Source organism: Melitaea cinxia, chromosome 22, assembly GCF_905220565.1.
Source record: "Melitaea cinxia chromosome 22, ilMelCinx1.1, whole genome shotgun sequence".
Classification (NCBI taxonomy): domain Eukaryota; kingdom Metazoa; phylum Arthropoda; class Insecta; order Lepidoptera; family Nymphalidae; genus Melitaea; species Melitaea cinxia.
In genome coordinates, this window is record NC_059415.1 from 225,471 (window position 1) to 241,297 (window position 15,827).

At 34.8% G+C, this 15,827-nt stretch overlaps 1 protein-coding gene across 1 annotated transcript in view; it reads left to right on the forward strand.

The window, feature by feature from the left end:
* The window catches only part of LOC123664365 (homeobox protein orthopedia-like), a 44,409-nt gene that overhangs the window by 25,848 nt on the left and 2,734 nt on the right, over window positions 1-15,827 (forward strand). The window contains exon 5 of the mRNA XM_045598909.1: window positions 15,105-15,270. Coding sequence (XP_045454865.1) covers window positions 15,105-15,270 — 166 coding nt within the window. The remainder of the gene's footprint in view (window positions 1-15,104; window positions 15,271-15,827) is intronic.

Here is a 15,827-nt window from a genome sequence, read left to right on the forward strand (position 1 = left end):
ACATGATAACAACCGGGACCGACGGCTAATGTGCTCTCCGAGGCACGGTGGGGAGACCCACAAGGACTGCACAAACACATAGACCACGGCAAACACCTGTATGGCCAATACAAATGTTTGTCATGTGCGGGGATCGAACCCTTCTAATCATGACTAATAAATCCTGTAGATGTAAAATAAATGGTTTTCAAATAGATCGAACTTGTCACCAGTACTACAATGGTTGCCTGCTCTGACCATCGCATCAATGCATCGTCACACAACTACATGTACTTGTACATTTATATTTATTAATAATTAATAAAAGTCATATCATAATAAACAGACACGACTAAAGTTTGCCCCTACGATTACCGTAATATTTTAATTGCCTTTTTTATGTCACTAGGCCGGCAAACAAGCGTGCGGCTCACCTGATGGTAATCGATTACCATAGCTTATAGATGTCTGCAACAACAGAAGCATCGCAAGCGCGTTGCCGACCTTATCCCTAACTCTCCCCAGGAGTTCTGGTCACCCTTCTTACTAAAAGTAACACAACACTGCTTGAAAACTGTATTATTTAGCTGCGATCTTCTGTAAGGTCGAGTTACAGGATACTTCCTGCTGTGCCCTACGTCAGTTACAATGTTATAATGATTTAATAAAATGATAATTAATTAAAACAATAAAAGTCTAATATCGAAAAATAAATTGCTTTTTGTAAGGGAGCAGTGCAGTAAATTCTGGTCTACTGTTATACACATATCTTAAACAAACAGCTAAAAGCACTGTAAATCGTCACTGAGCGTCATCGTCAGTTGTTTCACACCATTTCATTCCCCATATCTTTTTCAAACCACGAACTTGATATCATTTGTGATGTTTGTCGAAATCTCATGTGTTCGATTCATTCAGACAGACATACCATTAGGTACAATACAAACACCTCCAAACCGGCGGTCGGCAGTTACATCATATTTCACTTAAATTATCATTTTGCTACATTTATGCTTCTCGAAACGTACCACTGCACCAGTTAGATCACTGCGGCCAGATGCATCGCTGCGTCTCTGGGGAGTGTTGAGTCTTTTTGCGTGTAAACGTCACTGAGGGAAACACGGGGCATGGAGCTCGGATCTGTATGGTAGTACAGGGTTTTAATGCTTGATAAATAATATATATTATTTAAGATGTATCGTTTGCTTTGATTTCGAATATTAATACACGTAATAACAATGAATTTTGATTTAATTATTATGCAAATAATGATTTATTTTAATTACAATTTTTTTAAGTATTGTGACTTAATTGTATTGCCTTTTTATTTTGTTCGTAAAACCATCTGTTTAAATGTCGACACAATTAAACTGGAATATTATGTATAACAATACTACTTGAAAACAGTATTATTTAGCTGCGATCTTCTGTAAGGTCTGTCCTAAACAGGCTACTTCGTATTGTGAGCAGAAAATCTCCTGCTGTGCTTATACCTCAGATAAATAGCATATAATAAGTAGGTATATGAAAATCCGTAACACAAATTCATATTGTAGATATACACAAACATATGTAGAGACATATAAACATAAATACTCTTGAAAAAAATAAATGCCTATCGTTTGTTTTATTCTAAAATTGAACACCGAATCTTCGACTAAATTTGTGTGAATTTTTGTGAAATGTATTTTAGATACAAATTTTAAAAAGGAATTTTCTGTGCAGGATAGTGGAAAGCAATAATTGTTCTACCTACTAATTTAGTTTTGTTCACAGGATCTTTTTTATGTGTTACTAATTAAAAGTAAGTTTTCTTTTCCTTTTCTTGAAAGGCAAATTCTTGAAACTAATTTTTACACGTACATTTTATAATAATTATAATATAATTGTTATAAATGGTCTATAAAAAAATGTCTAAATGCTGTGTGGTTACGGCATTAAAGAATATAGCCACTCCCTCTCTTCCCGTGGGGGTCGTAAAAGGCGAATAAGGGATAACATAATTCCACTACCACCTTGGAACTTAGAGAGCCGACCGATGGCGGGATAACCATCCAACTACTGGCTTTGAAATCGGTGCGACGAGGCCAGCCCTGCGGTCACCAATCCGCCTGCCCAGCGTGGTGACTATAGGCAGAACACATGAGTTCACGCCATTTTTGGCTCGAACTTGTTGAGGCCTATGTCCAGTAGTGGACTGAGATAGGCTGATGTGATGATGTGATGAGTCTATCAAATTATAAATATAAATATCTTTAAGAAACACACATGGACTTATGTTTCTAAGATAGACTTATAGTACTACGATAAACTATTTTATATGTAACAGCAAATTGATATCTATACATTCGTTGATAGATAATACATACATATATAACACCTAGACTTGGGAACAGAAACCAAACCTACAATCCGTGGGCTAGAAAGACATAGTACCGCTAATTACGCCAACGGGTTAGTTGAAATTAAAAATTATTTCTATGTTTCTGCTAACATTTCTGAAACGTAAAACCTTACAGAATCAAAGCGATATAAATTCCGCGTCGCTTTCATTGCATTCAATTTGAGAGAACTCTGATCCGCGAAGTTGCAGAAACGAAACAATATCCCGCCTCAGGGCTTAAGATCTCCGTTTTAATATAATTGTTAAGGGTTGCGGAGCTGAGGCATTCTTACGTTAATTTCATTTTAACTTTAATTCATTTTCTGCGTTGATATTAAAATGAGACAAAAACGAGTTTAATAATTCTTTTAAAACATATTCTAATGAAAGTTTTCAATTTATCGTATCCGATATTATTTTATTTTATCATGCATAGATGTTATAGATGAAGCGTCGTTTTCGAATTAATTTTAATTAATGATAAATAGTATTCAGGTATTTTTAACTGTATTGAGTTTTCCGTATGTTATGTAAAGCAAAAAAGTGCACTAATCGTTTCACATATGATAGCGTAAGATGTAGTTTAAATGTATAAAAGTTTTAGATGCGTTCGATTGGTTTAGTTTTTCATAACAGCGGCAGGTACCTAAGCTATGTTCGCTATCGCTATATGGGAATAGGTACTTAGAGAATGGCTTTTAATGATAATAAATGTCTAATGTATTATAATAATTTTAATAATAAATTTTAATGATAAGTTTTTAAAAATATATATTATACGTGAAGCAAAAACTCTATGGCGTTATTTTAATTCTATGAAACTTCTTACATTTATAGTTTATATAGAGGAGTGCAGAATGCTAATATTTTTTTAAATTATGCATAAAAATACATTACATCAATAAAAAAAAACATTACACAAATTATCATGTATTTGACACACCCACGCATACTCACACTCTTTTGTTGATTGTCAAAACCTTTTTTTAATTATGGTCGAATATCGACCTCTGGGCGACCACTAGTAACAATAAATGTGCAAGTAAATACAGAGTACGCTATTGATATGTAATTTATTGTATTTGAATGAGACAATAACAAAAAGAAAAAAAAAAAGATTGTACAATTTAGTGCAGTCGTTTGGAATTTTTGTGAGTACATACACTTCAGTGATTCATATATATAATAAACGGTCGAAATAAATACACAAAAATATATACATTATTTATTTCAATCATAACTCGTAAGCTACTTAACATGCACTTTCAATCAAATTATATTTCAATGAACTCGTTGAAATTTAACTTTTCATATTTTTTAACCTACTTCAACAAAAGGAGGAGGTTACTCAATTCGACTGCATATATACATATATATGTATGTTCGGGGATAACTTTGTCGTTTATCAACCGATTTTGACATTATTATTTTTTTGTTGGAAAGTTTATGTTTTTGTCCCAGTTGTGGTACCATGATAAGGAAACTAGGATTCCAAAGAAATCGAGGCGAAACCCTTGAAAATCCACATAACTTTTTACTGGGTGTACCGATTTTAATGATTTTTAATTTAATCGAAAACCAATGTTTATCATGTGGTCACATTTAAATTTCATCGAGATCTGATTACAATTTTTGGAGTAATCTTTGATAATGCGTATTTACTTGACTATTTTTTCGTCTACCTACGTTGTATTACTTGTCAATGTAATTGAAATCGGTTTTTTTCGTTTGCCAGCAAGCACAATTATCATAATCGTAATTTTGTATTGCTATCTATTCGTTAATTTCACATCTTTGTACGTGTATGTAGCAATGTATGTTTTTACGCATAACCTTTAAACGTGGTCTCTATATAACACTATTATCGAGACGAACCTAAAACAGGATAATGTATTTACCTATATTATTAGTATTATATACATATATACCCGGTTTATCGTTATTCATTTTAAGCTATTCGATCATTGTAATCGTAACAGCCGCTACGACTCCAATAATTTCGAAACAGTAGGATCGGAAAATATGAACTCTATTGTTTTAATGTTATAAACTGTGTTTTTGACGGAGTAATTACTGAGTTGCTTGCATTTTCCGAATTTTCTAAATCTGATCATTTTGAACATTGATTTATGCTTTGTATATCAATAATTCATCATTTTCAATATCAATGATTCGAATGTTACTTTTATTTATTATATCGTGTATAGATACCTAATTTCAATTTCAATAAATACTTAAAGACTAACAAATTAATTGCGATCACTGTCCAATAAACTAAAACTTTGAAATAAATTTTCTTTTTGACCAAAGAAAGCCTATTCATCGTAATATGTTTTAAGACTATTAGATATAGACATTGATAACGACATAATGACGAAGTAGTAACTGAGGGTGAAATTGGGCGACTTGTCTAGTATTTGATAGAATCAATAGTTGTATATAAATGTGACTTCGTGTGTGGGATTATTAGTAATGTTTTATAACTGTACACACATAGTACGAGCGTCGGTCGCGCTTCCCTGTAGCTTGTAATCAGCGTGCGTTCATTCGAAGCGATTTACCGGTGCAGAAACAATGCATAGGGCGGGGCAGTGGGAACGTGTTGTCGATGAATCATGCTCCCATTTACAATAAATATGTTTATGCACTATTAATGTGTAATTTTAATTACTCTCTTATTTAATTTTTAAAATAATTGCGATTTCAAATAAGTAACAAATTGTGTTGAAATTTTGATTTTGGACAAGTTGATTGTTATGGGAAATAGAGACTCTTAAACCGTAAAATGTACATTATAAAACAATAATAATTTATTTATTACACATTTACGTCCATCCAAGAGTTAGTAACACTTTAAAACTTAAAAACTAATATTAGTACGAAACACTGTAACACAATTCCTTGTGAAGCTGTACTCAAGCGCCAGTAGATGGGGTCAGCAGCACCATGTCCTCCGTACAGCTGATATTGTTTATACAAACTCCATCAACATTACATCCGATATTGTTGCTCATCTCACTATCTCACTCGATCTCACTCTGTGTAGTACTGTACAGTTTGCTTGAAGCACAATATGCCACTCTCCGAAGACGGTCCGGGCCTGAACCCAAACTAAACGTCATGGTGTTCAAAGTGTTTAGCCAGCTCATTATTAGAGACTACTCGAAAACTTCTCGTCTCATCGCTTTCAAGTAGAAAGAGAATTATCAAAATCGGTACAGTTAGTGGAAGTTTATGAGGTAACTCACTTAAAAAATACATTCGAATTGAGAACCTCTTTTTAGAACTCAGTTAAAAAATAACGACAGTAAAACATTTGCATTTTTTTTTAAATCAGACCAGTTACTACAATGACGAAGGTCTTCGGTAGACCGGAAACTGCGCCGTAAGGGGAATTCTAAAGGTTGTGATGAAAAATAGATCACATGTTTATATACTGTGTAATATATTGTTACACAATATTTTGTCATAGTCATGTTTTTTTATACTGTAAAAACTTGCAAGTCACCCATTACTGGGCACATTACTTTTGATCCTAAGAAAGTATATATATAAGCTTTCAATTTAGATGACATCTTGATATTGTACGTTGGAGAACGTCTGTAATTTTTTTTAAGATGCAAATAATTTGTATCCTTCTTAATTGGGATTCGGAAATGGGTTCTTTTTTGCATTTGTAATCAGATTTTGAGCCTGCGACCGTCTTGCAACTAGTTGATTGTATTAACTATGATGATTGATGAAATTTTAGAAATAAAATGTTTTTAAATCAAATTGAAAATTATTCCAAAATAATTTTTAATATATAAAAGTAAACATTTATAATTTAAAAAAACGAGTGTGCTTTAAACCACATGACTGAAGTAAAACTTTTTTAGCTCCATCTAACATATATATATCTTTTAACTTTTGTTCTAATCGCCCGATCAAACTTTTCGTAACGCTCTCCAGCTTCCTCCCCAAGTCAAGTGGGCGTAGGTTTTACTTTAAAAATAAAAATAACAGAAATACAAAGAGAATAAAAAAAAAAATAATTTCGATATCTATAAACACGGCGCGGCGCCAGCATTAGTCGCGGCGGGGCGTGTACGCTTGCGCGTCTATGTATCGAGCGATCGTTCCGTTCCGACTGAACGCTATGTATTGTACGTACCGTTTGTGTACCGTTTATGTACCAGCGATTGGTACATAGCCGCTATGTATTGCGCTCTAGTGAAATACTTCTTACGTTGGAAATATTTCACGGAGACAAAGTTACATCGGCGTATTATAGAATGTAGAAATATTGAATTGTGTTTACAATCGATAGTCTATATTATCAGATGTGTTAAAATTTTACCAGCTTTTTATATAGTTATCAGATACCTAACCGTGCTCTTATTATTACCGATTAGTCACTTATCAGTTATCTGACACATTGTTATGTGGATACAAGCGATAAAATGCTTCTGATATGTTTATTCCGTCTCATCGTCTAACCTTTCTTTATCGAAATCATTTTCATCATCTAACCTTTCGTAAGCGGAAATATTTTGGCGCAAACGTGGTAAAAACCCTAAATGTTTTTAGTCGTTAGGTTGAATTGCAATCATAGGTAATGTAACTAACAGAAGTAGGTCATATAGAGGGGCTATACAAGAAGATCAGACTCATAGCTTTTCAGTAATCATAAACGTTACCTTATGTAAGACCACAAAGAAAATACCATAGAATTATAAAATATATATTTATATACCACTACGTCGGCAAATAAGCATGCGGCTCACAAGCGCGTAGCTTATAGACGCCTGCAACACCAGAAGCATCGCAATTGTGATGCCGACCGTATCCTCTAATCCCCCCCACCAGGAGCTCTAGTCGCCTTACTTACCACAGGAACACAACACTGCTTGAAAGCAGTAGTAACATTAAGCTGTGATCTTCTGTAAGGGCTAAGTACTTCCCGGTCGGGCTGTTCAGGATTTTGAGCAGAATATTTCCAGCTGTACCCTACCTCATTAAAATATTTCGAAACTAGATTAACCTCTATTCATTAAATATGTACTGAAAATATATTTATAATAATAATACTTTCTTTATTTCAGGTAACAATTGACCCGTAACCAATTCTTCTTAAACAATTTTTATACCACAAAATACAACTAGTAAAATTAATAAATGTCACGACTTTATTTAAAACACGGCGTAAACTTGTCCTGACCTGAACTAAAGCCCAAAAATTTCAGGAGAGTTTCTTATCTGTGTGTATGTAAAATAAATAAATTAATTAATTAAAGCTCTACGGGCAAGCTAATTAACCGCATAAGAAGCAAAATAACAGATGAGGGTTAATAAGGACAGTTATTTAAATAATTACAGTAAATTGTCAGCTTAATCAAATACTAGGGCTTCAGAAGTAAGATCTCTGAGAAATCCTTCACATAACAATACAAGTATCGGATTGCTTACTTTAGGAAAACTCGACCGTGTGTGTTGAAGACCCTATTTCATATCCTATTTCTACTAATAGGTATTACACATGCTAAATTTTGTGATGATGTATGGATGTTTGTTTCTCTTCCAAGTAAAAACTGCTGAAACAACTGTAATAAAACTCATCATCAAACATAGGTGGAGATTCAGAACAAGACGTAGGCTACTTTTACCCTGATATTCCCCCGAAACCGATAATTCGCCACTCATCATCACTTCAGCTTATCGCAGTCCACTACTGGATATAAACCTCCACAAGTTCGCGCCAAAAATGGCGTGAACTCATGTGTGTTTCGCATAGTCACCGCGCAACGCTGAATAGAAAATTTCGGGGATGAAACTGTTAATCGCATTTAATATTTCAAAATAATCCCCTGCTCGTAAAATTCCAACTAACATTTCGTAAATATCGCTTGTAGATTTCCACAGATTTTTCATACATACATTACGTATGTATGTGTACCGCACACACGTCGGCGCGAGGTGGCAACAGTCAGCTACCGTGAGCTGGCTGTTTGCTCCGCTCATTTGCGTGCTACGTAGCACTGAGTGGAGTAGGGTATAAGCGACAGCGGGTAGATGATCATACGCAAAAATAGAATCGTATGATAGGCGCCAGTAGAACTATCCAATAATGATATGTTGTATTCGATAGGAGTTAAATTATATCTTCTTTTATATATAAAGTCTTTGTTAAGTTTTTTAAGTTGTAAGTCATATTTAGTAAATGTAGAGGAATGTACTTTATTTCAAAATGATTATGATGATTATTGTTTCTTTTCCATAAAGACAACACAGGGCCGGATTGAGAGGTCTCGAGGCCTCGAAGCAAAAAGCGGCAACAAAGGAGTGGAGGCCACTTGGCCCCAAATTATTTTCCAAATTAAATGGGACACTTTTTTTAAAAGGTAAAACGCAAAAGTTGAAAGAAAAAGTTATTTACTAGTGTTTACTAGTCTGAATTTGCATTTTTTCCCGAAGTCTTTATTGTGGAGGCCCCAGGGGTGTCCTTGGTTGCCTTCTCCTAAATCCGTAAGACAACATCTAACAATACCAGTATGAAGAATAGACATGAAGCCCATAAAGAGAAAGATTCAGGAAGTTTAAATACAGTCTTGTCGTGCAGGTGCAATAAGTACAATTTTTTTCAAACACATTTACAATGCGTCTTACAAAATTTACTATAACTTTTACTACCTACAATAATAACAAATATAGTGACCATTCAATTACATTAATGTAAATAAGCAAAATAGTGCTTGTCAGATCTCAATAAAATTTAAATGATACCAAATGACAAGCAACATCTTTCGTTTAAAAAATAATCGAAATCGGCCAACCCAATATAATAATAATAAGTTCTGAGGTAACACACATTAAAACAAGTCGAATTTATAACCTCCTGCTTTTTTGTAGTTGGTCAAAAATGTTCTGTTCTACTTTAATATAATACAATAGCCACGATCCCGCTACCTCCCGTGGCTCAAGGTACCCAGCGCTAGCCGTGCGCGCGGGCACGATGTTCAAACACGGGGCGCGGCGCTAAGGCGTCACTCACGAGCGCCTGACGAAACACACGCACGTGTAAATGGAGCGGCCGTTGGAAAACAACGATCTCACTTGCTTTTAGAGGTGTTGCTCTTAACCTACCATTATAGCAGTAACTTATGGTTAGATAGAATAATAATACCAAATTTTCATTTGACTCAAAGACAGACGAATACGTTAATCGCTCCCGCTGGAGCGGTCAATTTTTGATATGATATTCAAAAATGTTTAGAATTCCTAATGTGTGGGTAACACAAAAATAAAATCGTACAACGTAAGTAGTTCAAAAAAAAGTAACAAACGCACTAGTCGTCGCTACGATTTTCGAGGGATTCCCTCGATTTCTCTTCCATCATCAGATTCTGGTTTCCTTATCATGGTACTTGGGATATCTCCTTTCTAACAAAAAAGAATTAGACCAAGAAAACATTAGATTAAGACGAAGTTATCCCCAAACATATATAAAATATATATAACCTCCTCCTTTTTTGAAGTCGGTTAAAAATGGCCATTTTCTTTCAGACAATAAATAGTAGTAAAATTCCAATGTTATATCTGTAAAACTAATTTTTATTTACCTTTTTACGCGCAGTTTTATTTGCGCTATGATTTTGGTGAAATTTTTACACAAGTATGTTAAATAGGTAATATTAATATAAGAAAAAAATAAAAATACTTAGAAAATCCACCTCGCTTTTGAGGAATGTGGTGGTCGATGTTTTAACCACAGCCGGGATGGGTATTTACAAATATGAGATTAGGGTTATTTATGACATGACATAAAAGTAGGCAATAACTACGAATAACTACAAAATCGTAATTTCTTTATAAAAATCTTTAAAGCAAGACTTATTATTCTTTATACACAGGAAAAATATAACAGACATTAAATTCTTCAAAATAACGTACGAGTGTTATTATTTCAAGTCACGCAACTGTCTATAGAAGTCTAAGGTTAATTTAAATAAATAAAACAGACAGACGGCTTAGATTAAATTGTTTTAGATTTGGATTGTTTTGGACCGAGACGAATAAAGTTAAAACACAAAACCGCGTCTCAAATAACATTTTAGCTTTCGTAATCAATAAAATAATAAATATCTTTATTTCTTTCTTTGAAAATTTAAATTTCATCATCATATTGAAACATTGAAAGTACTTTAAGAACAAAGAAGACGAGTGACATTCATCCGTGTCCTGAAAACTGAATCCGCACTCAAAGTGCGTCGCTTTCATTACGAGCAGGAAATAGAAAATTCAGAGCGTCGTTAGGATGGCGGTCGCCGAACTTCGACCATTACGCTGAAGTGTTACGAGCGCAGTTTCGTATCTTGGACTTATTTGAAATGTACTCTACGTGACTTGGGAAAATTGGTGTGCCTTATTGTTTAATATGTCAATTTACCAATGAGTAACCGAGTCGGTTTCCTACTGAGTCGTAACAAACGTCGTTATATAAAATCAGTTTCAACACACGACTGGAATCTACTCCTTAAGAATGACTTTTTTTTATGTCACTAGGTCGGCAAACAAGCGTACGGCTCTCCTGATGGTAAGCGATTACCGTAGCTTATAGACGCCTGCAACACCAGAAGCATCGCAAGCGCGTTGCCGGCCCAATCCCCAATCCCCCCAGGAGCTCTGGTCACCTTACTCACCAACAGCAACACAATACTGCTTGAAAACAGTATTATTTTGCTGTGATCTTCTGTAAGGTCGAGGTACTTCCCCCAGTCGGGCTGCTCCATATTTTGAGCAGGAAATTCCTGCTGTGCCCTACCTCAGTTGAACTGGCGATACTACTGAAATCGAAAAATAAATAGCTGCTGCAGTTCATTTTGCTATAGCTATAAGAGTTACTCTCAGTGTCCCTACTGTTCCGGTTTTTCATATTATGTTCACTCCCCATATCTTTTCATTCCGCGCACCTAATATCGTTTTCTCAAGGAGTGAACTTGGTAAATCTGGTGCAACATATTGCTTAGTATTTTAACGTATAGCCGTTCTTGGTGATGCGTGGTTACTTCATAATTGACGGTCACTGACTAAACATAATATAACATAATAATAATATATAATATAACATAATAATAATATATAATATAACATAATAATAATATATAATATAACATATTTTTTATCCTAAACACTCAGATAAACATCCAGATAAAAACTTTTAACTGTAAAACAGATCACAAACAAGAAATAAATTGCAATTAAGATTCTCATCGTGTGTTATTAGTGGGCATTTAATTTTAATACATCTTATCGCCGATGACTTATCGTCGAAGCTTATCGAAATCAACCGGGATTTGTTAGTAATCTCTGGTTAAATAATAATATCACATTGATTCCGCTGTCGCGTCACGTGGCGCGTCTCCGCCGGCCGCGGTGTCACGCTGAACTTTATCAATAAGACCTTTTAAGAAGGGATGGAAAAGCCTACAACTGTCTGTGTGTATTTGGTCTCTATAAAATTGGGAAACGTGGGTTTAGCTCAATTAATTGTACTCTGGTAAATTTATATATATATAAATGAATGTTTGTCTGTATATCCTTTATAGAATTGTAAACTAGGCATTTTATCATGTCATGATCTTCAGCAAAGTGTTATGCATGAGCCCACGAAGGTTTCTGAGTTGGTAAAAAAAAGAAAAAGCGTAGCAACGCGCTCAAGGTATAGCTACCTACCCTGTCCTGTGTCAAAGCTACGAAACGCTACGTTTTTTTCAGAATGTGTAAGTTTAGGTTTTTCTATTCTTCTAGAATTTTATGCAACGACAATTCAGCGTTTATAAACACATTACCAAGTAGATTTATAAAAACTTTTAGATTATTGTTTCCTAATATTCAGACAAATTTCAATTCAACAATATTCAACTGACTCCAATTACTTTACAAACTTACAACTTAATATTGCATCAGCCTATATGTTAATAAAATAAGCCTACGCTTACTGAAAAATAGAACAAAAAATATATACATAAGTTTATTTCTCGTTTGCGAACGCGCCGTAAAAACAAAATAAGGAATAATTCGCGCAGACAACGAATATACCTCGCGACACGCTATAAATAATAGAGCGTGCCGCTGACACGCGGGCGTCCCTCTCGCGCAGGTTGCATCTTTAATGTGATTGTCGTGTACACTGTTTCGCTTTTTGTGTTTTTTTCTTACAATAAACTGCCGCAGCTGTTAAAATTTTAATTATTTATAGTTTAGTGAAAAAAGAAAGGTGTAAAAAGGGAATAAACTTGAACAAATACTTTAATGTGCTGAATTATGTTCCGCTTCAGCCTGTAATATCCCACTATTGGGCATAGGCCTCTTTCCCCATGTAGGAGAAGGATATTAAGTTTTAGATACCTACAAATACGTAAGTTCCTGTACAGAGTAATTAAAACATGCTCTATTGTTGCGAAAAACGAAGTAGTTGTAGCTTATGAAATTGCCTATAGTTTGTACGAAATATTATCTAAAGTATATTCGATCATGTTTTACGGGTTACGGTTGGCGGATATAATAATAGTTAATTATAAATTTGAAGCTACTTGTATTAACATTTATTTTGATTATTTTACACATTCGTGTATTACTTCGTTCACAAGCCTTAGTCTTTTCTTGATGTTTGTTTTATTTAACTTTCTCTCAGAAAAAGCAGAAACTTAAAACACATAATAATATAATAATAATACTCTTTATTGTACACAACAACAATCAACAGAATAACATATTACAAATCAATAATTGTGTTTGCTCGCAAACGAAAAAAAAACCGACTTCAATTACATCAACTAGTAATACAACGTAGATTGACAAAAAAATAGTCGAGCAACTGCGCGTTATCAAAGATTACTCAAAAAGTAGTTATCAGATCTCGATAAAATTTATATGTGACCACATGATAAACATTAGCTTTCGATTAAATTAAAAATTATCAAAATCGGTACACCCAGTAAAAAGTTACTGCGGATTTTCGAGAGTTTCCCTCGATTTGTCTAGGATCCCATCATCAGATCCTAGTTTCCTTATCACGGTACCAAACTAAGGATATCCCCTTTCCAACAAAAAAAGAATTATCAAAATCGGTACATCGAGTACAAAGTTATGTGGTATAATACAACGTAGGTCGACGAAAAAAGCGTCAAGTAAAAACGCATTATTAGATATAACTCGAAAAGTAGTTGTTAGATCTCAAATAAATTTAAATGGGACCAATTGGCACACAAAACCTTTCGATTAAAATAAAATTTGTCGAAATCGGTCTACCCGGTCAAAAGTTCTGATGTAACATACAGAGAAAAAAAAAAAAAAAAAAAAACAGTCGAATTGAGAACCTCCTCCTTTTTTGGATGTCGGTTAAAAACAACGTACAAAGGTGGTCTTATCGCTAGATGAGCGAAACACATACATGTGTATGTTTACTTATAAAAAACATAATTTCAGTAGACTCAGTCGGACCACGCTAACGACATTTTAGCACAATAGAAATAAATATATAGACCTTCAAACGTTAGTTACCACTGTCGATGTCGGCAGGTTGTCGGAAAGTGATCGATTTTTAGAACTGTTTGTGTATTTAAGCTCGCTAGCGACAAGTCCGCGTTTTGCACATTTACTTTTTCTCTGCTTTTTTGTTGTAAGTAATTAATTTGTATTTAATCCGTACAAATTCTACCCAGTAACACAGAATTCTACACAGTAACACAGTGAGGTAGTTCATTAATAGCAGTAGGTATAATTAAGGGCGTGACAGTCGATATGTCAGCGCACCCTTTCGCGGTCGTAATAAATATCAATCCGGGATCGGGTCGGGATAACAAATGACGAACGATTTGCGATAATCTTCGAGATCCGCAGTGATTCCCGCGATCCACCGTGATTGATAGTGGCCAGGTTGAGGTCGGGCGGGATGTGGGTTGCAGGACTGTACAGTCTTGAATTTGGATAGTTCAGAAAATGTGTATCTTTTCAAATTGTCTTAAACACTCGAATGAATATCATAAGTCAACTTCATAAAAAGAAGGAGGCTCTCAATTCGACTGTATTTTTTTAAATAACTTTTATCTGGGTCTACCTATTTTGATGATTCTTTCTAATCGAAAGGTGGCGCTCGTCAATTAGTCCCATTTGAAAAAGTCGTTTTATTATAATACGGTTACGATATTTAGACGAACGTACAACTTATTACTGCTAAGTAACAAGATAGACGGGTCCAAGTGTGTTGTCATATAAAATCTAATATATAAATTTCTCGTGTCGCGGTGTTTGTAGTTAAACTCCTCCGAAACCACTGGACCGATTTTTATGAAATTTTGTGTGCATATCGGGTAGGTCTGAGAATCGAACAACATCTATTTTTCATCCCCCTAAGTCATAAAGGGGGAGGGGGGGTAATAATGTATATGGCAAAACAACCTATGCCGAGTCAGCTAGTAATATATAAAATTTTGGTTAATATCTACTGACATATAGTTGAGTACTACTGACATATACTGAGTACGTTTTAATTATACGTTAATTTTTTTATAGTTATTTGATATAATAAACAACTTATTTATAACATTTGCATGCCCATGGTGGTCATTAGGCGGACACCGAACATTCGTTATTACGCTTCTAACATCTGTAATCAAGTAATCTATAAACCCAATAAATATATTTCTATTATATGCTCTTCTATTTTGTTAATACGAATCACTAAGCATTTCCCTTATTGCAGGTCTGGTTCCAGAACCGTCGAGCGAAGTGGAAGAAACGCAAGAAGAGCACAAACGTGTTCCGCTCGCCCGGAGCGCTGCTCCCTTCGCACGGCCTGCCGCCTTTTGGCGCGGGTGACGTCTGCAGCCCTGGCGTCTTCGCGGACAGGCCCTGGTCGATGCCTGCAGGTAGATATCATCATTACATGTAGTGCTTTGATCAAAAATCTGTACTTGCCTAACTAGGCAGGTACTTCAATCTTACAGAATAGCGCAGTCAAATATTGGTGCTCTCAGTGGCGTTGTGTCTATTTGATCGGTTCGCGCTTGTGTTGACTTTGATGCTGCATCATTTGTTTAATTTTGTAATACGTTTTGGTGTTTATAACTTAGTTAATAGTACGCGTAACGCGTTCACAGTTTGATTATCTTAGCGTACTTATCTCTGAATCAAATATTTACCTTTTAGAAAGAAATTTTAACTTAATACATAATATATAAAAAAACGAGTGTACTTTAAAACCACAGACTGAAGTAAAACTTGTTTAGCAATAGGCCTGCACAACAGAACTGCACTGTCTTAGATATACGAAACGTAACTGGCTATGAAAGAAAAAGAGAAAGAAAATGTGTTCGCCTCGCCCGATTACACTTTTCACGTCGTATTCAACAGCTTACTCGCCAAGTCAAGCATGCGTAACTGACTTCAACAGTTTAATAACAATAAGTTTCCGTTTTGTGTTACG